At 42.4% G+C, this 27,780-nt stretch overlaps 1 protein-coding gene across 9 annotated transcripts in view; it reads left to right on the top strand.

The window, feature by feature from the left end:
• The window catches only part of LCP1 (lymphocyte cytosolic protein 1), a 110,168-nt gene that overhangs the window by 35,901 nt on the left and 46,487 nt on the right, over window positions 1-27,780 (top strand). Inside the window, exons 1-2 of one of the 9 annotated variants that reach the window (XM_082700626.1) lie at window positions 16,395-16,757; window positions 18,460-18,572. The exons of 4 other annotated variants lie outside the window; for them this stretch is intronic. Coding sequence is in view for 1 of the 5 variants with exons in the window: in XM_082700621.1 (XP_082556747.1) it covers window positions 18,443-18,572 (130 nt within the window). In the remaining 4 variants the exon portion in view is untranslated. 4 more of the 9 variants (XM_082700625.1, XM_082700627.1, XM_082700621.1 and 1 more) reach the window with 4 other exon arrangements.

The following is a 27,780-nucleotide window of genomic DNA, read 5'->3' on the forward strand; positions in this document are numbered from 1 at the left end:
ATTTAATTTTTCGGCTAATTTTTTATTTATAGGTAGGATCTAAGCGCATTAGCAGTTTATCTAAGTGCATTAGCAGTGTTATGCTTGCTTATTGTAATAGAAATAGTTAGACAACTCTGGAAGTCTGCTATCATTTTCCAGGTATTTATTCATGTTAGAGAAATTCTGGTCCAGTTGATGTCCCTCATTTCACAGTTACGGTTAAGATATAAAATGGGGCGCCTTGGTGGTTCAGTGGGTTAAAGCCTCTGCCTTCCACTCAGGTCATGATATCAGGGTCCTGGGATCAAGCCCCCCATCAGGCTCTCTGCTCAGCAGGTAGCCTGCTTCCTCCTCCTCTCTCTCTGCCTGCCTCTCTGCTTACTTGCGATCTCTGTCTCTGTCAAGTAGATAAATAAAATTTTAAAAAATAGCTTAAAAAAAAAGATATAAACTGAAGCCCAGGAAGGTGACTTGTAGTAACAGTAGCTATAATAAAAATCTTTTCTGTATGAATGCTGGCACTTTGGGGGCATATGCTGGGTATTGGTCATTATGCTAAGTGCTCCCCATGCTGCTTCTCATGTATGCCTTGGAAGGACGTTAGGCTGAGGATGCTGTTTACTTTTCTTATGTTGATGAAGAAACATAGGGCTTCCAGGAATCCAAACTTACAAAGTAAGTAATCCAAACTTACAAAGATCATAAACCCAGGAACCAGGTTTGGGATCGAAGCCTTGGTAACTCCAGAGCACATGCTCTTAACTGTTTTGCTCCAGTGGCTTGACCTGGCCACTAGAGCAAAATGTAATGTAAATGTAAATGGCCATTTACTCGGGTAAATGTAAATGCAGGATCTCCTGATTTGTGTTGGATATTTTCTACCTCACCTCAGGCCTCCATATCTTTGAAAGCAGACAGCTGAAACCACCAAGTAGTTCAAGATCCCACTGCAAGAAAAATGTTCCATTAGGCACATCTACTATATCAGAAGTTCAAAATGTTTAGTCACTTCTTTTTTTTTTTTTTTTAAGATTTTATTTATTTATTTGACAGACAGAGATCACAAGTAGGCAGAGAGGCAGGCAGAGGGAGAGGAGGAAGCAGGCTCCCTGCTGAGCAGAGAGCCTGTGGGGCTCCACCTCAGGACTGTGGGATCCTGACCTGAACTGAAGGCAGAGGCCTTAACCCACTGAGCCACCCAGGTGCCCCATTTAGTCACTTTTTAAATTTCACTTGAGAAAACCTTTGACTTTTCATTGAGTCCCTAGGATGTTTTAATTAGATATTTGGTACATCTTTTATTTTCTCTGTTTATTATTTCCCTTATATTTTCAGGTTTGGGGACCAGATATTGGTCCCATAAATAGTTGTTGGCACTTGTACACTTGTATGTACTCTAGAGGGACAAAACTTGATTTAAGAAGTTTTTCCCAGAAGTACACACAAGTAGTTCCACAAAACCTGGGTATAAATTAATCAGTGCTGTAAAACTTTAAAATTAGGGCTACTTTTCTCCTTTGAAATCAAACATCCTCTTCTATAATTGATTGCTTGGTCTAGATTGAAAATCTATTGAAGCAGTTAACCTTTTTTTTTTTTAAAGATTTTATTTATTTATTTATTTATTTATTTATTTATTTGACAGAGAGAGAGATCACAAGTAGATGGAGAGGCAGGCAGAGAGAGAGAGAGAGAGAGGGAAGCAGGCTCCCTGCTGAGCAGCGAGCCCGATGCGGGACTCGATCCCAGGACCCTGAGATCATGACCTGAGCCGAAGGCAGCGGCTTAACCCACTGAGCCACCCAGGCGCCCGAAGCAGTTAACCTTTCTGTTTGATAATATTATTAGCTGTTTTAGTTTATACCTTAGCTAAGGTACTCACTTGATAGACCATAATATTAATGTTAAATCCGTTCTCTACATACACAGTACCTGCACCAGGAGGGAGAAAAACCATGCAGAATGCTTTGTATTCACGATCACTTAATTATTCATTACAAAGGGGGAAAAAAACATTTACAGTGGAGGACCATGGCAGACCTCAGGTGCCCCATGATACAATGCGCTAAAAAGGACACATCACTTATATGGCATTCCAGCCCAAAGTGTAGGTCTGATTTAATAGTGAGGAGACAGATAAGCCCAATGAAAGACATTGTATGACTAGCTTTTTCCAAAATGTCCAGGTGTTGAAAGACAAACTGAGGAAGTACCTTAGATTACAGGGGACTAAGGAGACATCACAACTAAATGGACTATGGGATCGTGGATTGGGTCCTACTCCAGAAAAAGAACAGTAATAAGACAATGTGCTAAATTTTAAAAAAGTCTGTGGTTTAGTTAGTAGTGGTGGATCGAAGCTAATTTGATGTTGCCAGTTGTACCATGGTTATATAAGATGTTAACATTTTAGGAGGTGGGGGAAAGGGCATACAGGAATTCCTGGAACTCTTTTTGCTCCTTTTTTTTGTAATTCTGAAATGATTTCAAAATGAAACATTAACTAATTCAAAGAAAAATATTTTTTTAAGTGTAATCACTAGCCATTAATGTTGCTTAGGCCCCACACCAAATTCCCCTCAAGCAGCCTCTCTTCCAAACCCCTAGCCCGCTGTTTTATACACTCTCTTTTATAGCCCTTCCATAGCTCCTTCTGCAAACTCATTCATTGTGGAAATAGAGATAGTCAGAAGAATTTGCACAGGTCCGCCTCCCAACACCTGTGACCATCTCCTCTGCTTTCTCTCCTGTCTTCATGGATGAGCTGTCGCTGCTCCTTGACCGGCCAAACCCCCCACTTGTTCACTAAAGCTCATCCCTTCTTATCTTTTCAAGACATTTGCTCCATCACATCTTCCCTCTATCTCTTGCGTGATTTTTTTCCTCTTTCTCTGATGGGTAATTCCCAGAATCATAGAAACATACTGTTATTTTTTTTTTCCACCTTAAAAAAGACATTTGAGGGGCGCCTGGGTGGCTCAGTGGGTTAAGCCACTGCCTTCGGCTCAGGTCATGATCTCAGGGTCCTGGGATCGAGTCCCGCATCGGGCTCTCTGCTCAGCAGGGAGCCTGCTTCCTCCTCTCTCTCTCTGCCTACTTGTGATCTCTCTCTGTCAAATAAATAAATAAAATCTTTAAAAAAAAAAAAAAAGACATTTGAGGGACGCCTAGGTAACTCAGCTGGTTGTGTCTGACTCGTGGTTTCAGCTCAGGTCAGGAGCTCAGGGTCCTGAGATCGAGCCCCATACTAGGGGCTCCATACTCATCATGGAGTCTGCTTGTCCCTCTTCCTCTGTGCACGCTCTCTTTCTCTCTGATAAATAAATAAAATCTTAAAAAAAAAAAAAAAAGACAGTTGAGCCCACACCCCCTTGAACCAGTTTCCACATTTCTTTTCTTCCCTTTACAACAGATCTTTTGAAATTTGTTTATACTTTCTGTTTCCAATGTCTTCCCTCCCATTTTTTTGGGGGGAAAAGAGTCCAAGGGGACTTTGGCCCCACATCTCCACCAAACTGTCCTTACATGATTACTGATGGCCTCCATATTTCAGTGGGCAGTTCTCTAGCCTTATCTTACATGACCAGCAGCAGTTTTTCAGAGATTGGTCCCTCTTCCCAACTTGAGATCTATCTTTACTAGGCCTCTAAGTCATCACAGGCACCTGATCTATTTCCTATCTCTCTGAGCAGTCCTTCTTAGTATACTCCGCTGGTCCCTCTTCATTTTCCTAACCTTTTATGTTGGAGTGCCTCAAAGCTCAGAGCTTGGACCTCTTCTCTTCCTTATCTATATTTGTTCTCTAGGTGATCTCCTCCAATCGCACAGTTTTAAATACAATCGATGACTTCAAATTTAACCCCACAGTGTGGGCCTCCAGATACCATAGGCCACTGCCGGCTCAGTTCTCCTAAGTGGGTCCCTAATAGGCACAACCAGTCTAAAACAGCTTGTGCTGGTCTCCACCTTCAAGCCTGTTCTCACCTAGTCTTTCCACATCGGCTAAAGCAGACATCATTCTCTCCCACTGGCTCAGGGCAAAGGCCTTGAATTCCTCCTTGATTATTCACTTTCTTAAATGCTGCAAAGAATCTGTCAGTAAATTCTTCCAGCTCTACTCTCAAAATATACACAGAATCAGGTGACTTCTTACTGTCTCCACTTCTGAGACCTTAGTCCAAGCCATGCCTGTCTCACAGATACTTGCAACAGCCTCCCACTGATTTTACTGCACCCAGCTTTCTCTCCTTTGGTTTAATCAGGAGACTTCTTTCCCTGCAATGACTTCTTACATCCCTTATGATAATAGTCAACACCCTGTGCGAGCAGGCCACTCTGACTTCATCTGCTCCTCCTCCTCTCCATCTTTGCTCATCACATTGGCCTTGCAAACAGGAGGTGCACCTTTCCCTCAGGACCTTTGCATTTTTTTCTTCTGCCTGGAATCTTCTTACTCCAGAATCCGCAGGACTTACTTCCACTCCTCACCTTCAGCACCCTTGTCTCTCCTGTTTCAGCTCAAATGTCACTTTCTCAGTAAGACCTTGCCTTGTAACCTTATTTAGAATTTCAAATCCATACCACCCTTCTCTGCCTAAAGGAGACACACACACACACACACACACGCACACACACTTCTATCCCCCCTTCCTTATTTCATTTTTTCTTCCTAAGATTTATCACTGTCTAGTATATTGTATACTTTGTTATCTTGTCTATTGCCTGTGTCTCCCAGCAAGGATGTAAAATACAACAGGTCAGGAACTTTTGTCTGATTCGTGCATGACTGTATTTCCAGTACCTCTGATAGTACCCAGCACATAGGAAGTGCTCAATAAATATTTGTTGAAAAAATGAATGAATGGATACATGAGTCTGCACCAGAACCTCAAATTTTGGTACAATGGGCTTTGAACCAGTGGAATATTCCATGCCTTGCAACAGCCTTCAGCAGCAATTTGCCATGGCATGTAAATTCCTAACATTTCCAGCCTTCTTTGGATTAATGCTAGGCATCCAGTATTAACCACACCAGGGATTTTCCCCTCGTCTCCAGCTGATGATGATGCCAACAATGGTAATAACATAGGTCAAGCTCATTTCAATACCTTGCATAATTCGTTACCAAACTCTCAGTATCATTTTTACTGTCAAACCATTCGTCCCATATGTACAGTAATAGTCACCATTTTCTCACCATTCTTAAGTCTTTCAATTGTCTCTCTCTTCACCTCCATTATAACTGGATGTCTCCTCTGTCAGGTTATTTCAACATTCTTGAGTCTTTGCACCAGTTACACATGAGAAGGTTAATCATGTTGATGACTCTCCCATAGCTTCCTTGTTTCTGTACAAACACAGCAAACCCGCCATAGCCCAGAGGCTGTAAGTTAGGGACGTAAAATGTAATTTTTAAAAATTCATTAATGACGGTCACCTGGGTGGCTCAGTGGGTTAAGCCGCTGCCTTCGGCTCAGGTCATGATCTCAGGGTTCTGGGATTGAGTCCCACATCGGGCTCTCTGCTCAGCAGGGAGCCTGCTTCCTCCTCTCTCTCTCTGCCTGCCTGTCTGCCTACTTTTGATCTCTATCTGTCAAATAAATGAATAAAATCTTAAAAAAAAATTCATTAATGATATTTTATTTTATTATTTTTTAAGATTTTATTTATTTATTTGACAGAGAGACACACACACACAGAGAACAAAAGCAAGGGGAGTGGGAGAGAGAGAAGCAGGCTTCCCACTGAGCAGGGAGACTGTGATGTGGGGCTCCATCCCAGGACCCTGGGATCATGATCAGAGCTGTAGGCAGATGTCTAAGATGCCTGAAGGCAGGCATCTCCATTGACAATATTTTAAAAATCAGATGATTTCACATAAAAATTCAGACTTCTGGTTTCTCCTGAGCAATCAAGTTGGTATTCTTTCTGCTACTACCTGTGGACAAGGCTTCTATTTTTCCAGCCGGTGTCAGTTTCTGTCACTTATACCCAGCCTACATCACTCCAGTTAAGCACCTGCCTGGTCCCTGTAGGTGTTTGAGATTGACTCAAACCACAGGCAGGAAAATGACTTAGATGAAAACAACCCTGTGTTCCCATGAATGCCATCTACTAGGGTGGGCAGAGTTGGCACACTTATTCTGGAGCCTTATTTTCCTGAACACTTAGAAAATGAAAGTTTTTAAATTCAGTAGTTTCAGCAAATCTACTACCAACAACAATTTTGGAGAGTTTCTGCTTCATTCATTCTAGGGCCTTTTTAAAAAAAATTATTATTCTTTATTTAAAAATATATTTTTTGTTTATCTTTCATTTATCCTTCATTTCTTTTGATTCAAACAAGGAAGGACAGAGACACCTGGGTGGCTCAGTTCGTTGAGTGTCTGCCTTCAGCTCAGGTCATGATCTTGGGGTCCTGGGACTGAGCTCCACATCAGGCTCCCTGCTCAGCAGGAAGCCTGCTTCTCCCTCTTCCTCTGCCTCTCCCCCTGCTTGTGCTGTCTCTCTCTCTCTCTGTCAAATAAATAAATAAATAAATAAATAAATAAATATTATCTTTTGAAAGAATAAATAAACAGAAAAGGACAAGGAGAAAGGAGATGAGATGACAAAGGATCCTTCTCCTTCCCATTTTTCATTCCTCTGACTGGAGTTTGTGAAAGACTAGGAGGCCTTTGAAGGCTAAACCCTCACGGTGTAGACAGCTGACACTGCCCACTGGAGAGGTTGTAGGAACCACTCAACTACTCAGGTTAGAATGTGTGACAACTTGGGCCTATTTTGTTGCATTTTCTGGCTACTATCTAATTCATCTAAAAGAAGACCTCTATTTGCTGGTTAGTAAGCAATCAGCCTTCATCTGTCAAAAGTTTGTTCCCAAAGGACAATGAGAAAAGCAAGTGAATTAAATGTCACAGAGGTTCAATCCTGTTTACTTTGGATTGGAAGCAAAAAGGCAGGATGCAAAATGTCAGGAGGTAGGCTATGAACTCTGTAGGAACAGAGGATATGCCTGTTTTATCCACCTCTGTAGTCTCAGTGTTTTGTAAAAAGTAGCATGAATGAGGAAAATAGTGAATGAGTTTGGATGTTGTGATGTGGCAGGTAGAAACAAGTTTTGAGATTCTTCTGGGCACTTCCAGGGTCTTGACAATGGAAGGAGATCTTACCCATTATTGTAAATGGAAAGAGATTATTGATATTCTTGTTGGGTCCAAGAGACTTCATTTTGAACCATTTCCTTTCCCTGAATAGGATTTTTCTCAAAATGGACAGAATTTAAAGTGCACATGCCTTCTCCTTTATTGATACTTAACATTTACTGGACAGAAAAACAAGAATAAAATATAGTCCTCTATTATCTAATACAATCTAAAATAATCTGAAATCTAATCAATATTATCTAAGCATATTCCATTACATGCCAAAAAATTAATCAAACTGGCCTGTCTTCTTTCTCCCCTCTTGATGTTGGAGGTCAGTCCTTGAACGTCCGCTCCTTTGCTTCTCAGTGCTTCCTCCTAGAGAGCTGACCCTGACTCGAAGCTTTAATTCTCTCCATGCTGATGAGGCTCAGATCTGTGTCTTCTGCCTTGACTTAGCCCCACAGCTCCATTACATAGCTTGCGTTTTGCACCGGTGAGCAATCTTGAGCATTTTCAGTGTTGCCTTAATGCCTTTGTGATCCAGTGGATTTCCCCCACGTCTTCCTAAAATGTCACACTTCGACCCAGGACAACCCTCTTCCCTGAATTCCCTAGCTGCTTGACCTCAAAGTCATTCTTGACTCATTTTCTCATTTGTCCTCTGCACATAGCCTCGGAAACAGTCTTGTGTATGTCTCTTGCTTCTGCTGCCCATTGCTGCCACTCCGGCTGGCACTGTTGCCCTCTCCCTCCGTGGTTGCCATGGCCTCGTAACCCTTCTCCTTTTTCCTGTCACCGTCCACCCCATTCCGTCTGTCTGCCACCAGACTGATCTAATGCAGCCCATCCCGTTGTTTACTCTCTAGAGCTTACATTTCCGTGATTCTCTGTACCTTTGTTTGTTTTGTGTCTTAGACACAGTACAGTCTTCATTAAACACAGTAAATACTTACTTCATAAAGGAATGACTGAAATATGGAAACTGTGTCATATGAATTCACTGAAGCTACTCTGTTTGGCCGACTCTGCAGAGAATTAGCAGCTGATTCATATTTCTATTTAAGGAATGGAGAACTTGACCAGAAATATTTTCATAATGCAGCTGCAGATACACAGTAAAAACAACAACTCTTCTTCTGGGCCTCAGTTTACTTACCTTAAAATGGAATAAATGCCACTCACATTAGGGGGTTGCTGAAAGTATTGCATGTGATGTGCCCTAGCACTGGGCACTGGTGGATATGTAAGAAATTTCAGGTGAATTGTAATAAAAAAAAAAAAAAAGATTGTTGGAATGAATGAACCTGACCTGATATAATGACGTATTTTAGTATTTTCTGTAGATCACAACTTACACACTTGGATTCAAGGGACATTTGGCACTAGCTAGGACCACTGTGTTAGCTGTGTTAGCATGCCTTCTCTCATTTATTCTTCAAGGTAGTAGTTCTGTGACATAGCTAGTATTGTCTCCAGTTGACGTGCAAGTTCAGCCAAGTATAGGGGAAGTGTCTGGCTCAAGATCTGACATTCATGGGGATCAGAATTTGTTGCTAAGATTGCAGATTTCAGGTCTTTTGCCTTTCCTGTGCACCGTGCTCCTCAAATATTCTTCTTGCTAGGTTTTTTGTTTTTATTTATTTTAGCTTTGTGTGGCTCATAACTTTCCATTGTAGTGCTTGATTCACACATTCTTTTTCTTCTATTCTTTTTTTTTTTTTTTAAGATCTTATTTCTTTATTTGAGAGAGCGAGAGAGAGAGAAAACAAGAGAGGGAACATGAGAGGGGAGAAGTCCGAAAGAGCAGCAGATTCCCCGCTGAGCAGAGAGCCCCAAGCAGGACTCAGTCCTGGGACTCAGTCCCGGGACTCCAAGAACGTGACCTGAGCCGAAGGCAGTCGCCCATCCAACTGAGCCACCCAGGCTCCTCTCTTCTATTATGTTCTGTACACTTATTTAAAAAGCTTTGTCCTTGTGTTTGTGTTCTTGGTGGCTAGAAATGCCTCAAACCCTCAGCAGCCGAAGCCTATCTGTTTACAAAAGTTGAGGAAATATTGTCTTTTCAGCCTAGGAAGCTGAAGGTAAGTGGCCTACCTTCCTTTCAGCCTGCATCTGTTTTAATGACTCTGCTAGTGCAAATGGGTTGTAAAAGGCCAGTGAATAGCTACAGCATTGTTATAAACTAAAGTTATGCAAAGTCTCTACTTTTGAAATGGTCATCACCTGCATTGTTGGCTAGATTCAACTTTTTAAATTTTTTAATACTTAAAAATAGTGCAGGGACAGCATTTTTATGTACTGGATGTTTTATGAAAATCAAATTCGCAGCAAGGAACAGCCCACTTCCTTTTATACTCTACCTGGCAATACAAGCCATAATTAGCTTTTGTTGCACTGTGATCAGAAAGGGGTAATAAAATTAGCGTTAAATATATGTAAAAATCAGTCTTTATAGGGCCGCTGCATATATAAATTCTCTGGAAGATCCCTCATGCTTAGTGAATTTTAGATACATATTTTAAAATTCTAATTACTTTTGTTCTTTGGTTTAACTTTTAAATCCCACATTGTTTATGGAATCCATTTACCTCAACTAATTAAATATTTATTGGATTTGTACTACGAGCAATGAATTGCATGAGGTGCTCGGAGAGGGCGCGTTTGCTGTACTCCACAAGCTGACGTTTCAGTTGGGCGAGGCACGGAACATTCCTGCACAGTTTGTATGTGCTGGTCCCTCCACCTGAAACAACCTTCATCTCTCTCTTTGCCCTGCTTGGCCTGGCCAGCTTCCACACACTTTTGGAGTCCCAGCTACACGTCTTCTAAGATGCCTTCCTGCCTGCAGCCCCTCCCCATGTCACCGGCACCCTGGGCATCTCTCCCCACAGCGGTTACCCCACGGCATTATAATTGTTAGGATGTTTAGTAACCTTCCAGATTGTGAAATCCTTGAGTGTATGAGAGGAGTCTTTTGGTTTTGTTTTCTAAGGGCCGGACACATAGTATGGTCCTATAAGAGCTGGATGAATGAATAGAGATGCTACCAGCACGTGCAGACATACGGACATAGAGATTAATGGACAAAGGAAGGTAGCATGCAACAAATGTCAAGATGGCTTTGTAGACTGTACTATAGGTGTTAGGAAGAGAATGAAAAATAAACTGGTGGTCAAGGAAGGATTCTTGAGCAAGGCCTGCTTTGTGAACATGTGATCCATGCCATGCCAGGGGTTCTGCTCAGAAGGGCTCCACGCTTGGCTTAATGTTCTGTTGTCAGCATCTAAAAATTCTTAATCGCTTTTGAACACAGAGGCCCATTTTCCACTGGAGCCCGCAAGTTATGTAGCCAGTCTTGTTCTTGGTTCTCAGAGACTGATCAGATTTACAGAAATGCAGAGTGGCCGAGCAGGCAGGGAGAGAGAGCGCAGGAATCTGAGAGGCATAAGAAAAATGTGCTGGGCAAGTCCCACAGTTAACAGACCAGCTCGACAGCACCAGGGGCTTGTGCAAGTAGTAGGAGGCTTGAAAGACGGATGAGGCAGCATTTGAACATTACCGTAGAAGTGATAGGTAATCTCAGATGATTAATGAGCAGGAGAATGAGGGGAAGAACATGGAGCTTGATGAAGAAGAGTGTGATGGGGAGGTGTGGGATGTATTAAGGAGAAGTGAGGGAACGCCTGGGTGGCTCAGTGGGTTAAGCATCCGACTCTTGGTTTCAGCTAAGGTCTTGATCTCGGGGTTGTGTTGGGCTCGGCACTCAGCCTGGAGTCTGTTTAAGATTCTCTCTCCCTCTGCCTCTCTCTGCCCCATCCCCCCACTCTTTCATGTTCTCTCTCTAAAAAAAAAAAAAAAAAAAAAAAAAAAAGTAGCATGAGGTAGGAAGTGGTGAATCAGGAAGCTGACCCAAAGTGCTGGGGTATGGTGGTAAGGGCTTAAATGAGGTAGAAGAGGCACGGAAAGCACAAAATTGCGAACGACTATCAGGTAAAAAGAGATGCAACTTTGGCCACATGTAAGAAGGAGGAAAAAATAGGAGTAAATAGGACTCTGGACTGTCCTGTGTCAGTGATGCACTCCTGGCTGAGCTAAGGAAGTAAGGGATGGGGTGCCCAGTGGCTTATTTGTCAGAGGAAGAATGAATTCAGTTTTAGATAATTGGATGCTAGTGGGATTTCAATATAGAATTGCTCATTTTACAATTACGTGTAAATCATTGTTCAGGGAAAAGAGAGTTTGAAAATGGAATGGATGGTGACCAGTGTCCAAGTCAGATGTTGCCTAAGGCAAGACATGAACACTAAATACAGTCCAGTAGGGCACGGTTTTAGAACCAGCATGAGATGAGCAGCCCAGTAAAGACCGTGGGGGAGTTAGGAAATGAGGTCATCCTTGACTGCTTTTTCTCCTCTGTTCAGTCTCTTTCTTCCTCTGCGTTTAGTCGGCTCCTTTCTGTTTAGTCGGCTCCTTTCTGCTCACCCGATTACCAAGCATCCCTGGAGTCTGCCCACCTCTCTCTGTCCCACCACCACTTGTCCTCACCCTACACAGACCCGGAGGCAAAGGCCTCTGGAGTGGTGAGGTCTTTACCTTCTCCAGCCCTGCCCCTTCTCCTTGGAGGCGGGGAGGTTTTCCTAAAACATGGGTCTGATTATGTCATTTTCTGTTAGGACGCTGCTAAGAATTGTGTCCTCCCCAAAAGATATGGAAGTCCTAAACCCCAGCGCTTATGAATGTGGCCTTATTTAGATACAGGGTATTTGTAGATGATGACGTTAAGATGAGGTCAGAAGGGTGGGCCTTAACCCCATGTGACTGTCTCCATATAGAAAGGGGAAGTTTGGCATAATGAAGACCTGGGTGATGCCGTTGTAAGAAAGGATTACCAGCAAACCACCAGAAAGTGGGAGAGACACGGGACGGGTGTCCCTCACAGCCCTCAGAAGGAACCAACCCCACTGGCACCTTGATTTCAGACTTTTAGTCCCCAGAACCATGAGACGATAAATACCTATTATTGTAAACCACCCATGTGTGGTTAGTACTTTGTTACAGCTGCCCTAGGAGACTAGGAGAGGCTTTTAAATAACTCCCCATTCCTTTCCGGGTAAAGATCAAACTCTCTAACACAGCTTCGAAGACCCACCACGATCTGGTCTCCGTGTCTCTTTCTTTGCACCCCGCCCTGATCCTGACCCCCTTGCAGTCTTCCCGGCAGGAGTACTCAGACCCTCTCAGGTTCTAGACGGAGCTTGCTTTCTCTCCCCTGTCATCTTTAGCACATGCCGTTCCCTTGTGTTTAGCACATGCCGTTCGCTTGTGTTTAGCACATGCCGTTCCCTTGTGGCCAAAGTCCGTTTCTGCCTTTTCCTTCCATCTCCCCACTCCAGTCAGCTGAGTCCTCTTCATTTTACTCAACAAACATTTTCAAAATGTAAGATAGAGTGTTTAGAAGCTAATAAAGCAGGCACAGCCGTTGGCCTCATGGGCTTCCCAGTCTAGGAGGAGACCCCAGTATCAAATGAGGTAAGAGTTGACAGGAGACGTGAGCAGAATGTTGGAAGCCATAAATTAGAAGGACAGTGGAAAGTGCTTAAGCTCGCCCAACAGAGCTGGACTGTAGCCTGTAATGAGAGCTGCCGACAAGAAGCATCTCAAACCACACCATGCACCCAGCAAAGCTCCGAACCCTGAGGCATCACATACCTTTGAAGGTCTCTGTGCAAGAAGGAGCTGGAAAACAGGAGGATTGGTAGACAGTTTATACCAGGAGCAGTGCAACCGTCCTCATCATCCTCCCTGCCCACCTTGCTATAAAAGAAAAAGGACAAGTCAGAGAAAAAGAAAGAGCCCTTGACTATTAAAAAGAAGAAGAAGAAATAAAATGTTCTGTGGAAATTTTGAAGAAAAAGCTGAAATACTTCCCTGGCAGTAAAATAGAAAGGCCGAGAGACAGAAAATAGAAGGAAAAAAGATAAAATGAAAGGATCAAGGCAGGTAGCCCAACATCCAAATAAATCTAATCTCGAAGAAAGAGAACACAGAAAACAGAGGAAAGGGAGAAAGAGAGAGAGAGAGAGAGAAAACTTCCTGAAACTGAAATATTTGAATTTCCACATTAAGCAATCACAGAGTGCCTAGCACTCAGTGGCTGAAAAATACATACTCGAAGGCATATCATAAAATCTCAGAATGTCAGGCATAACATAAAAATCCCAAGTATTTCCAGAAAGAAAAAAAAAAAAAAGATAACATTCAAGGGACCTTAAATCAGGATGATATCAGATACTGGAACAGTTCCATCAGAATTTTGAGAGAGAATGATTTCCAGTGTGGCCTTCCAAGAATGAGACTAGACTATACATGTTTTCAGCTATAAAGCATCTCAAGAAATTAATGTCCCATGTAATCTTAGGAATCTGCTAGAGTATGTACTTAGTAAAACAAGGAAGTAGATCAAGAAGATGGAAGGTGTGTGGTATAGAAACAGGAGAATCAGCCCAGAAGGCGAGAAGGGGATTCCCGGGGTGATGACAGAGGGGAGCTTCTGGATGGCACCTGGGCAGCAGGAGTAGACAGGAAGACAGACAACACTATAAAACACCTCTCCAAAAGGAAAAAAAGAGAAACAGATTCATCTCCTGATTTTTTAAATTGTATTCGAGCTCTGTCAGAGAGTTTGGTAAAGAATTAGTAATATTAATATCATACTCCCAAACCTCAACTTTTTTTTTACAAAAACAAACCTAGGTTTATAGGTCAGCCGGGATGGCTCTGCTTCAGAATGTGGGTCAGCTGGATTCGCCCTGGGCTGTGGGCTGGGTTCGGGTTGACCTCAAGCACCTCCTCATTCCACGTGTTATCTTCACAGTAAATGTCTGATGCGCAGGAGACCAGGTCAGATTATGAAAGCGTATTCAAGACCCCGGTTTGTGTCTTGTCTGATAGCATTCGAATGCCCTGTTCCCAGCAAGTTACATGAAATAAGCTTGGGTGGGTTTACCCTACTTTCTTTACCGACCCTAGTGGGAGGTCCTGAAAAGTCTCACAGCAAAGATGTCAGGGTAGAATTCCACAGCAAAGAGGTAGTAAAGAATTGGAAACTATACTGAAAAGAAAGAAAGAAAGAAAGAAAGAAAGAAAGAAAGAAAGAAAGAAAGGAAGAAAAAGGAAGGAAACACAAAAATGATACCAAATTAAAAGGGCCATTTGGGGCGCCTGGGTGGCTCAGTGGATTGAGCTGCTGCCTTCGGCTCAGGTCATGATCTCAGGGTCCTGGGATCGAGCCCCGCATCGGGCTTTCTGCTCAGCGGGGAGCCTGCTTCCCCCTCTGTCTCTGCCTGCCTCTCTGCCTACTTGTGATCTCTCTCTCTGTCAAATAAAATAAATAAAATTAAAAGGGCCATTGTGAGGAATGAATGAAATTATATAGGTGCAGAGTCTAGTCCAGAGACAGGTATAAATATTAAAAGATGAGTCAACACTTTCGTACCCCTTATTATGTGCCAGGCACTCTACTGTGGTCTCTATGTCTCTCCCTTTAACTGAACCTACACAACAATTGTATAAAGTAGATGCTATTCTTACCCCCATTTTCTAGAAAAGGAAACTGAGGCCAGTGAAATGAGTGATTTGCCCAAGGCCACTTGACAAATACAGCTGTAGAGCTGGGGTCCCATGCCAGACAAGCAGCTCACCGTCTTATCTCTTAAACCACACATATAGGGGGTGCCTGGGTGGCTCAGGTCATGATCCCAGAGTCCTGGGATCAAGCCCCGCATCGGGCTCTCTGCTCGGCGGGGGCCTGCTTCCTCCTCTCTCTCTGCCTGCTTGTGATCTCTCTCTGTCAAATAAATAAATAAATAAATAAATAAATAAAATCTTTTAAAAAAACAAAACACACATACCACTGCTCTCCGTGTGCCTTCCAGACCCCAAGTCTGGATTAGTGCTGTGTGTTCCCATGGGCACTTCGCTTTTCAACTCATCGTTCTGAGTACTACTTGGCTTTTCCTGTGTCTTTGACTACAGGGGACATTCTAGAGAGGAGGGATTGTGCCCATCTTATTTCCTTTGCTTTCCTACCCATCAAGAGATGGGGGGGGGGAGGTTGGGTTACAACAGAATGAAGCCGAGGTGTTCTTCCTTTCGTACAGATCCCACACTGCACGAAGGGGAAGTGAAGGGAGTGTAAGAGATCAAAGACACCAGAAAAATATGCAGTCGTTGATGGAGCAAGGTATGTAAGAAAACAGAAGATACAAGATTAGGATTAAAATGAGCTTTGATACAAGATTAGGATTAAAATGACTCTGAGAAGACACAAGAACACCTCCTCTAAAGATTCAAAGAGGAAGAAAAGGTGGATCTTGTGGGAGCAGAGGAGGCTGGATGAGGATGCTCAGGCCAGATGACGTGGATCATCTCAGCAAATAAGGGGTGGGGAGGATGCAGGAGGATGGAGTGGGAGATTGAGGCAACAGGAGAAGTGCAGAACAAACGTCTAGGGCTCTGTGATCTCTTTAATATTACGATAAGTAATATGAGGAACCCAGGAAGAACACACACACACAAGGTTAGGCATCTAATTTTAGAAGTCGAGAGACACCCCGGTTAATAATGCTTGTCTCAGTAACTAATGAAATTGAATAAAAGTACCTCTGAGCAGAAATTTGATGGCAGGAAGCCTGAATTCTAAGTCTGTATTTCTGTGACTTGTGCTGATGCGGAATTAGGCACGGAATTAGGGACTGAGGCCCTGGGCTTCTGAGCAGCCCAGGGGTGGGGGGAGTAGGGGAGGGCAGTAGCAGTCGAGGGAAGGCAAAGGACAGGCCAGTGAAGAGGTGGCGGAGGTGGCAGTAGAGGCTTACGGACGGTGGAGGGTGGGAGAGGTCCTCTCTGGGTGTCAGCCGTCAGAGGTGTGTGGTCTGTAGAGAACAGAAAAATAATAGTAAAACCAAAAGTCAGTTTTCTGCCTACTAACATGATGCATAGGCAAGTTCTCAACCCCGACAGTGATAAAATCTGGCCCCCTGAACAAGCCTCGATCTGAGACCTAAACAACGGCCAGTATCTGGGGAGACAGATGCTGCTGGGAGGCAGATAAAAAGATTCTGACAGAGGGAGTAGTCCAGGATGTGGGTGAGGTGCTGGTGGGTGGCTGAGCTGGAGCCGAAGCGGTGTTGGTGCTCGAGGAGAAGAAACCTCCTTCAGCCAGGTGATAAAGTGACATGGTTCCGTGGCTTTCATCTTCTAGAAGCTAGATGTTGTCTGGAATCCTGAATCCTTCTTCTGATGGCTCGTCATCACCGCACGTGTTTCACCTTCTTCCTGTGTCAGCTCTGCTCACATCTTCACCTGCTTCAGTGTTCCACGGCCCTTTCCACCCCTTTCCCTACTAGGTGGCACTCGTTTATGTACACAGTTTTCTTCCCGACTAGACTGTGTGCTCCTGAGAGCAGTGACTGTACCGCACTCATCTCTGAATCCCCAGGGCCTGCAAACAGGCCCCTGATGCTCGTTGAACGGAGGCACAAATAGATCTTGTGCTTCCTCACAAATTCCTCACATCTCTGATGACCAGACACCAGTAGATACGGGATGGGGCTGCTCTCCTTCTCCCAGGTAAATGCAATGAATGAGTCTCTGTTCCCCTTTAGGACATGTTACTCCTGGGTCTTCATCCCCTTCATCATCATTCCCAACCTGGGATGTAGAACCCAACTGGAGGGCTCCATATTTCATATGTTTTCATCCTTAAACCATCAGGACATTATCTGGAGAGTCTGACTGCAGGGCCCAGAATGAGGATTGCTTCCACCAAAGCAGGAACCACTAGCATTTGGCCACTTTGTAGCGTGACCGGTACCATCCTAATGATGCACGGGTGTTTCTTTGGTGTCCCAAAAGAAGTCAGGTGCTTCTGGAAACACCGCTGCATTCTATTAGTTGGGAGTAATAGTGCAATGGAGAAAACAGGGTCTGATGCACCCTCTCAATCTTCTCGGGAGTCACCAGAGGGCTGATAGTTCTCTGGAGGTGAACCACTTCCAGAATGGACCAAATCTCCACCGTCTCTTCCATTACACTGTCCACTCTCTTCATCAAGATGGCCTCCATGTGGTCTGAGCAAGAAGCTGACATACCATGAGCTAATGATGTAGATAAATCAGAAATATCTTGGTTTAACATTTGAGGTCAGAAGCAGGGCTTTCTAGAGGAGAAATCAAAGAAGCAAAAGAAGTGTAAGGGCAGCTCCGCAACCAGAGTACCCACTAGTGGGGGTTCCAGGACCCCCTGTAGCTACAGAAGCCTATAGAATGATCAAGCATGATCAAGTTATCATCGGATTAAAACACAACCATAATCCTCATTCTTCAGTAGCTGACCACTGAACACAGCTTTTGAGGGTGATCTGGAGATTACGCTTAATATATAGTTAATATGATTTAGGCACTAACACAACCTTCACAGCCTCCGTGAGGCCACGGGCACTTGAGCACTTGACTTTTGAAAATGGGAATTCACCCTCAAGACCAGCATCCAGGGTTTAGACATAGAGTAGAGGTGTTTTTTGTTTTTTTTGTTTTTTTTTTAATTCTCTTGCTCATTTTATAAAATGTGCATTCAAAAAATAAATCTGATCTGTATGAAGGAAGCTAGCTAACTACCCATTTAACTCTAGCAGCTGCCTGTGTGACCCGCCAGGGCTCTTTATAGAAAACGTCTAAATAATTGAAATCTTTAATTGGGTTAAAGAGATCCCTACCACATAGATGTTCTATAAATAAAAGAATGAGTAAATAATATCGTGGCCTTTCTTCCCTTCCCCTTAAAGAGGCCATTTTGTTTTGTTTGCTCCAATAAGATCATTGTTCAGGGACACTCAAGTGAGGTTAGGTTTCGGCTGGGGCGGGGCTTTCCCAAGGAAATCCCTTGTAGTTTGCTTCAGGTGTACCTGCCGCCTTTCCCTCGGGCTACCCCACCAAAAACCAATCATTTGTTTGTCTTTGCTATTAGTAGCCAGGCACCTGGGTTTTGCATTTGCCGTCCAGGTCAGAGCAAGAAGTAAAGGCAGCAGGCTGACCTTGCCTCGTTATCTGGAAATCAGACAGGTTTAAGTAGCCCAGGGAGCCTAAGCGACAGCTAGAGAGAAATGCTTTATAAAGAGGAAGTGGTAAGAGAGTTCTGAATTTCAGCGTGACCTGTTCTGTCAGGTGATTCCTGTGGGGGGAGGAGACATGAAGGGGGGAAAAAAAAAGTTAGGTAAAATGTCCTTATAAAGACAAAATCTATTTCTTTCCCGGCTGATGATTTGTCCTTCTAGTCACTTCCTGCCTTGTGACTGCACACCCGGGTTTGACAAAGTTTTTCTGCAGATCAGAAAGAAGGGGGTTTCTGGTCACACGCCAGTTCCACTGAGGACAGTTTTTCTACAAGGTAAATTTTCTTCGTGTCTTTTTGTCATTTCTAAGTGCTTACGATGTTTGGCTCATTGCGTGGCTCTGTTTCTGTGGACTGTGGGTTCTGCCTTCAGGGGACGGAGGTTCGGGCACCTGTCACTCGAGCCCTATGCGAGCCTTGCCATGGTTTAACTGTCCCACCAAGCTACAGTTCAGAGGGGGGCCCCTCAGTTCTCCGGGGTGGCTTCTTCTCCGCTTACCCAATGACTCTTTTTTCCCCCCTTTTAAACCAAACCATGTTCTGATTTATCTCTTGGTCCCTTTCAGGGAGGCTATTTACTGTGATTTTATCTGCCTTAAAATGTTTTCAGGAAAGTGCATATTGATCATTTAGATTGTGCTGCTCATTGGCCTAGTGGGAATAGTTTAATTTTAGCTCCTGTGGTTCTGTTTTTCTAAAAAGTTGCTTTGCAGTACTTGAGTGGATATATTCACATCTTGAGTCACACGTTACTGAGTGAGTTACTGGGTATTTGAGTGATTTTGGCGCCAACGGTTTTTCATGGGTGTGTTTAATAACCACAAGGCATCTCAGAGGCCTCTCCTTCATTTATTTTGTAAAAATAAAAGCAATTTGTTTGCTTAATTGTACTGTTTTTACAGAATTGGCTGAACTATTGGGTAGGCTTATGACCAAACAAATGACTGATAAAAACCAGAAATCCCGATAGAGTTGATATGGGATAGTCTCTCCAGAAGCTCTGTTGAAATTGTAGGCTTTGGGTCTTGTAGCATCAACCTTCATTTAATTATCCTTATCCAACAGTTATTGAGAACCATAGACAGAGGGTAAACATAAAAAGCCATTGGGGCTGGAAATGGATTAATTTAGCAGGATGCTTATCAAAACCCATTTTTTTTTTTCAATAGAGCAACTTGTGTTCTAAAGTTGTTTCCTCAGGACAACTTAAAAAAGAAAAACCATCTCAGTTGACAATGGTGTTTTATTTGCCATGTCTTCATTTTAAACTTACATAAATTGATCATAAACTGGTTCTTATTAAATAAACATTTTCAGAGAACATCTGCACACGCAGATTTGAATGGAATTAGTTGTGTGCCCATAAATGTGAATTTCTGAAAGTGGCAAAATGTGGCTATCCATATTGTTTTACACATCTTTCCTGAATGGTTTCACACTAGCAAGCATGTGGAAATTGGGGAGGAAGATCTGCATTCCAGAAAACAACAAATTTAAAAAGCAATGCTCTGTCTTATTTCCAGTAAAACTATTAGTGAGAACAAAATAAATCAGAATGTGAAGTTGTATCAGTATTTTCCTTACTTTGTGAGGAAGTAAAACAGAATGTGATAAGTTAATTCAAAATAGAAAAAAAAAAAGTCTTGACTTAAATCACGTTTAGACTGTTAAAGTGTCAACCAGATACGTTATAAAATACCCTTTTCTCTTCATTCCAGCTCACCCCTAGTAACTTCAGGGAAAAATCCTCTGGGTCTTGTCCTTTGAACAAACACTGCTATGGTGGGACCTTTCATTCACTATCTCAGGGATGATTTCATCGTCACATTTTAAATTTTGTCTCCTTTAGTTTATAATGGGGAGTATGCCTGACACAATCAGTCATTTGGCAAACAATTTCAGTATTTAAATCTCATTTCTCATTCCTTTTCCTACCCCTTTGAATAAGGGGAGGAGGCCAGCAAGTGAAGTCTCGTTCAAATATTACCTACTTAGAGAAGACAAGTAATCATATTATTATATTATAATATTTTTATGTCCTTCCAATGTGAAGCCACTCTTTATGCATCATCTCATGTAATTCTCCCAACTGCTCTTAGACCTGAGGAGTGGACTCAGCATGGAAGAAACTGGCCAAAGGTCACTGGGCATTTGGAGGGTCGAGGGATGGTAGATAGCCAGGATTGTCGGCTCCATATTCCTTCTCAATAAGCAGCTGTCTATTCTAGATCCCCTCTTCCACACCAGCATATTTTTCCCACATGTAGATCATTATAGACTTTTTTCAGAAGCTGACTGGAGAGATCTTGGTGCTCACAATTTTAAGGGAGGGAGGAAGAGAGACGAGAGAGAGAGAGAGAGAGAGAGAAGAGGGGGAAAAAATGGCAATAAATCCAGAAGCATTTTTATTTTTATAAGTAAGAGTTATCATTATGGGTTTCATGTAATAGTAGAATAAAGAAGCATTCTCTTTTAATTTATCATTTTACTAAAGAATTGTGTGCCTTCACCAACTTGCCTCAACCACTTCCCCAACCTTATTTCTTGTCACTTCCTTCTGCTCTGGCTCTCCCCCATCCTCTCTTGGCCACGTTCTGGGTACACAAGACCACAAGCCACCAGAAAGTTCCAAGCTCTTTCACTTTTTTTTTTCTCCAACTGTTGCACCAATTGCCTTCTTTTATTTGTAAAACTTATGGTCAGTTTTCCAGACTCACGTCAGGAAGCGTGTCCTTTTTTTTAAGATTTATTTATTTGACAGAGAGAAATCACAAGTAGACAGAGAGGCAGCCAGAGAGAGAGAGAGAGGGAAGCAAGCTCCCTGCTGAGCAGAGAGCTCGATGCAGGACCCGATCCCAGGACCCTGAGATCATGACCTGAGCCGAAGGCAGGGGCTTAATCCACTGAGCCACCCAGGCGCCCCGGAAGCGTGTCCTTTTTGAGGTCTTCCCTTCTGGACCCTTCCCCTGTCTCCCTTGCCCCCACTAACGGTTTCTCCTGTGTGTGCCTCCTTAGGGCTTTGATCTTAGAGTAAGTATAGCAGTAATCATACTGTTGTTTGCTGACAGCCTGAGCTCCTTCTCTTGCTCTAATGACACTGACTAAATTGAAAAATTGTCTCAAGTATTTTCTGTCAGCTCCTTAGATATGCACGGAACTCTTTTCTCTGACTTCACCTCTTAATATTTACTGAGACCCCCCAGTGACTGCTGTGAAAAGAGCTACAGTAATCCTACAATATTTTGTATTCTACCATGCTTCCTCTTTGCCAAAACACTATTCTTTATTTTAGCTTCAAAGCACTAAATATCGAGTTCAGTGTATTTAAGAAATTGTCTGATGACCACAACAAACAGACAAAATTATGATTTTCATTCTTTGAGCTAAAACTTAACTGCTCTTAGCAAAACTATTGCACCGACAGTGGGCTTCTTTGATGACTGGAAACCCATTAACTTTTGCTTAATTACTTTGGATTATTCTAGAAAGTTCTCAACTCAACTTCTTGTTATTTACAAAATAAAGACCTTTTATGTATACAGGAGAAAAGGCAAACAAATTTTTATATTAGTTAAGGTGAAATAAAATTAAGAAACTCGTTGGGGTGCCTGGGTGGCTCAGTGGTTTGGGCTGCTGCCTTTGGCTCGGGTCATGATCTCAGGGTCCTGGGATCGAGCCCCGCATCGGGCTCCCTGCTCCGCAGGAAGCCTGCTTCCCTCTCTCTCTCTCTCTGCCTGACTCTCTGCCTACTTGTGATCTCCGTCTTTCAAATAAATAAATAAAATCTTTAAAAAAAAAATTAAGAAACTCGCTCATGAGATTGTATTAATGAAGGGTCACAATTTATAAAGTAAGATTATAAAAGTACTGGATTTTATGACTAATAGTAGATTTTATAACAGAGTGACATCATTTATATTAATCTCATGGTCTCTTTAGGGTTTTTTGTCGGCTGGTTGCCCAACCTCAGAAATCAACTGAAATAAGGCTATGCATCTTCCCATTGAACCCTGGAGGCATAAAAATTAGAATTAGAGCCCCACCAAAATATAAAACTAACCATCGTCAACCGATTCCAAGAGTTTCATGTTTCCCTATTTTGCCATGTGGCAATGCACTTAAATCAAAAAAGTGTTCATGTTTCGGGCCACCTGGGTGGCTCAGTGCATTAAGCATACAACTCTTGATTTCAGCTGAGGTTGTGATTGCAGGGTCATGGGTTTGAGCCCATCAGGCTCCCTGCTCACTGGAAAGTGTACTTGGGATTCTCTCTCTCTCTCCCCCACCGCACTCACTCTCTCTTTAAAATAAATAACTAAATGTTTAAAAAAAAAAAAAGCTTAAGCTTGATGGGATTGGGAGGGAGACAAACCATAAGTGACTCTTAATCTCACAAAACAAACTGAGGGTTGCTGGGGGGAAGGGGGTTGGGAGAAGGTGGGTGGGGTTATGGACATTGGGGAGGGTATGTGCTATGGTGAGTGCTGTGAAGTGTGTAAACCTGGTGATTCACAGACCTGTACCCCTGGGGATAAAATATATGTTTATAAAAAATAAAAAAAATTTTTTAAAAAGTTTAAGCTTTAAGTTAAAAAAAAAAAAAAAACACATTTCACACTGTTTCCATTTTGAAGTTCTGAGAAGTTGCCATCACATTCTAGGGGCGCCTCCCTCAAGCTGCCCAGATGGCATCTCCTCTAGCTTTCCTCGGTTCCTCCTGAATCAACTTCCTTAAACTATCAGACTGTCCCCATTGTTTTGGTTTGCCAGGTTTGGTGATTACAGCAGTCTTCCCTGTAATTTCGTCATCTCTCCATTTTGTAAGACACAGCGAATAGCAGAGCGGGGGAATGGAAGAATTTCAGTTTCTCACCCTAATAATAATAGCTGACAGTTACCTATTACTCACTTCGGACTGAGTATTTTCCTAAATGTTTTTAACCATATTGATGCATTTAGTCATCCATACAATCTTGTGAGGTGGTTAGAGTGTTATCTTCATATCTAAAGACAAGTTAATGCATTCAAATATTTTATTACTTTAATTTTCCACAGCTGAATCAGTTCTGTATAACTGCTAGGTTCCAAGAGAAGTAATATTCTCCTGGAATAAACAGACAGTGACCATGGGGCTTATTTGTACCAAAGCTCTTGAGTTGAGCTCAAATAATCATAATCTATCCCAAATAAGTACAGTTATATTATAATTTGTGTTTGTCAAACAGACTTCTTCTGCGTCCATCAGCAGCAGCAGCATTTACCCCACACCTCTGTGCACTTGACTAGGTATTTAGTTTTTACCAATTTATAGATCTCTGCATGGGTCACAAAACATGACTTGTACCTCAAAATCTTTGAAAAGTTCCCCATCTTTGAAGGTTGGAATAATATTTTCAGTCAAATGGTCTTCACATTTTCTGATTGTTGTGACCAATAGACACAAATAAATAATTTAATATTTATGCTGAAGTCCATATACCCATATTTATACAGTATTGGCCAAATACAGGCATCCTACAAACTGAAAGAATGAAAGAGTGTTTTAATTGTGGGTTGAAAATAGAGGAGGAAATGTGACCCACTTTTAAAGTTAAAATAAGTTTTGGTGAGCTTCAGAGCCACACCTATGCGTCAGGCCCGTTTGTAAGTTAAAAGGAGTCTTGTTTCTCAAATATGGTCATTCGTTTTGGTCTGGGAGGAAAGATGTTAAACTGAGCAACTAGCAAAGCCACAGTCCTGTGGTTGCAGTCTTGATTCTTGTTTTAGTCCAGCACCAATTGTATGACAGATGGACATTCTCTGTCTTCTCTCTCTCTCTCTCTTTCTCTCGGTCACACACACACATACACACACCTTCCTGAGTGGCTGAGCTGAAGTGGAAAAGTGATTATGTTCTCCACAGGCAGAAAAGCTAAGACACCAAATTCTACAGGCAAATGAATTATGCATGTGAATTGCAATCTCCTGGATAATGTGTTTTCCTTTTTTTCTCTGGTTGTACTTTCAAGAGGGAAGTGAATTAATGGAATAATTACTTTGCGTTTAAACAACAGCCTGCATTTTGATCCCCCAGTTGGGTCGTCAGCACCCAGATTTATGCAAGCTATGTATCCAAATATATGAAGTTAAGAGGTGCACAGATGTATTTGTATAAAATTTACATCTTCCTTTTGCCATTTCTCAGGCAAAATTTAGAATTCAGCTTGCGTCTTTGTTAACCTCTGGTGTAGCAAGAGGGTGGGTCCTCTACACCTCCTTGACATCATCAGCTCAGATTATTTTCACCACAAGGGTCCCTAAGGAGAAATCCAGGTGACGTGTGCTAAGTGAAACTACAAACACAATGAGTGACATCTATGGTGCTGGCTTTACTGCACACCCCCTTCTCCATATTAAAAATGGGAAACGAACTTTCTCTGTTGTTTCCAGTGCTTTATAAACATTAAAAAAATCTACCCTTTGGAAAGACAGAATACTATGGTCACCTTGCAGACGTTTTTCAGATTTTCCCCTTCCCTCATTGTCTTTCAGATTAAGATTTTTTTTTTTTCATCAAAATATCCTTGACTCTTTGTTTCTTGCCAGCGACCACAGAGAAAGGCAATTACAATACTTCATCTGTTTGGTGATCATATAGACTGTATATAGTATATATTGTGTTTAACATTGTATCTAATGTTAGCTTTTTAAACTTTGGGAGTAGGACTGTCCTTTCTCTGCATGAAACATGGTATTGGTATACAGAAGGAGAGCAAATTTGGATTCACTTTCTAGCCTTGTACTAAGTGTGGAGCCTGAGCAAGTCTCCATTTCTTCTTCTGTAAAATGGGGGAAAGTACTGTTTCCTTGGTCTGTTCTTGGGTTCCTTTTTCTCTTCCTCTCCCCCCCGCCATCAGCCACTGTGTACACTTCACTCTACTACACACCTCACTATGGACTCACCGGCCCCTTGCTATTTGGTAGGCGCCGCGCTAAACCCCTGACATATATTTACTCTTCCATTTTCACACCAAAACCAGATTAGGTCAATGTGGTCCTATTCTTATAACAGATGACTGAACTGAGGTTTGGGGAAGGTTACATCTGAGGTCCCAGAGCCAGTACGTGCCAGAGCCAAGATTTACACCATGCCTCTTTCCCATTATATAGTCACAGTTTCTTAAAGGTGTTTTAAAATTTTTGACAAATGAAATGTTATCACAAATCCCATTGTCAGTTGGTATTGGTAAATATTTGCCAACCAAACCGTGGCTTCCAACAGAGTGAAGATAAGTATAGCCCATCAAATTAATACAAATCTCCTGCCTTTGTGTATCTGTTAGTCCTCATTTTGTTTTTTATGAGAATGAGCTTGTCGTTAGAGGTTCTAGAACAACTACCCCATGGAGCCTATAGAAAATGAGGTCATATTATTAAGAATTATTAAGTCATTGCTAATATACAAATGTGGGCTGCACATTGTCTTGGTAGTTTTCCAGCTCCAACAGTAATAGAGGAAATGCCTGGAGAACCAGGGAACAGAGAGAAGTAGGGTCCAGGATGACGGAATCAGTCGCCGGGCACTGGTACAGCCCTGAGACCGAGGAGGTATGGGCCAATGGTCCATAGAGTGTCATTTCTTTTGTGACTCATGGTGGATGTGGTCAGGCTTTTAAAGTTGCTGTACATTTTCGTCCTCTGGGTCGCACTTCCTCAACTGTTAGTAGGTACTTTCCATCATTTCGGTATTTCAGTCGGTATTTCAGGCGAGGCTAGGCCCAGAGCCCCTTGACAAGTCAACCTGAGATCAGCCAGTCCCAGTACCACCAGCTTCTCATCTGTGGCATCCATCACTCCTGCAATGCCTTTTGAAACTGCCTTCAAAGACTCTGGATGGGAAATGTAGTAAAAGAGCCCAAAGAAGCCAACCTAAGGACAGTTGAAGATAGAACATAGATGTGAAATCTAGATTTATACACACACACACACACACACACACACACACATACACAGCATACATACAGTTAAGTGTGGATTTTAGGTGGTGACTATACATAATATTTTATATAATTTATAGTGGAACTTGAGTTTGTTCCCCACGATAATTTTATGAAAGTTCTTTTTTTTAAATTTTCCCCTTCATTTCTTGACTCTTTCCTTCCTTCCTTCACCAAGCACTGTTGTATACAATTTAAACCCTTTGTCTCATTGAATTCTAATGCAGCCCTATAGAGTGAGCCCTGTAAATTGCATTACTAATGTCCCTTTTTTACATATGAACATATGAAGAAACTGAGGCTCAGAAAACTTAAGGAACATGTACAGAAACACATAGCAAGAAGCAGTTGCATAGAAACTCATCATTTTTTCACCATACTATGCTGCTTCCTATTTATTATAGATATACAAATATTATATAACTTCCCAAAGGAAGGCAAGATCACTAGCATTTATTCTTTCTTTTTTCTCTCTTCCTTCCTTCCTTTCCTTCTTTCTTTCTTTATTTCTAATTACACTATGTTAGTGCATCATTAGTTTTTGATGTAGTGTCCCATGATTCATTGTTTGCGTATAACACCCAGTGCTCCATGCAATATATGCCCTCCTTAATACCCATGCATGGGCTAACCCACTCCCCCACCTGATCATTAGCATTTGGATGAGGTTTAGGGGATGCCTGACATGCCTTTTGGTTTTTTTTTTTTTTTAATTTTTAATTTTTTTTATTTACTTATTTTTTATTTATTTTCAGCATAACAGTATTCATTATTTTTGTACCACACCCAGTGCTCCATGCATTCTGTGGTCTCTATAATAACCACCACCTGGTACCCCCAACCTCCCACCCCCCACCCCTTCAAAACCCTCAGATTGTTTTTCAGAGTCCATAGTCTCTCATGGTTCACCTCCCCTTCCAATTTCCCCCAACTCCTTTCTCCTCTCTATCTCCCCATGTCCTGACATGCCTTTTTGCTGGCTTGGACAGGGTAGCAATGAGAGAAGCTGTCAACTATGGAGCCCAGGCCATTCTGGAAGGTGTGGGAGAAGAACCTCCTCCCATTTTCCTCTCCACCTACCTCCCTAAGCTATAAAGCACATTTCATGGACTTTGCATTTCAACAGGTTTGTTTGTTTGTTTGTTTTTACTCTATTAGGTAGTTTAAATGTGAATGGACTTCTGTTTTTCCCATATCTTGGCTAGTCTAAACTAGCATTCTCCAGGCTCTACTTCTCCTTTCAGACCAATCACTGACTCACTGTGAGACTCTGGGGAGCAACTTCACTTTTCCGGGCCCCCATTTCCCATTTTGTAACATGTCCAGTTCCTTCCTCACTCTGTAGGGCTGTATTTTCTAGATGGGAGATGGTGATATGAGGAGAAAGCGATGTCCATTCAAAAGGCAGAAATGGCTTCTAGGTGCAATCATTTTATTGCCTGAGGAGGTTGGAGAGTGTCTTACCTAGAGGACATGCTGTAAGCATTGTGACTGAAGATAGAAAGGAG

This window comes from Mustela nivalis (genome assembly GCF_964662115.1).
Source record: "Mustela nivalis genome assembly, chromosome: 15".
NCBI lineage: Eukaryota > Metazoa > Chordata > Mammalia > Carnivora > Mustelidae > Mustela > Mustela nivalis.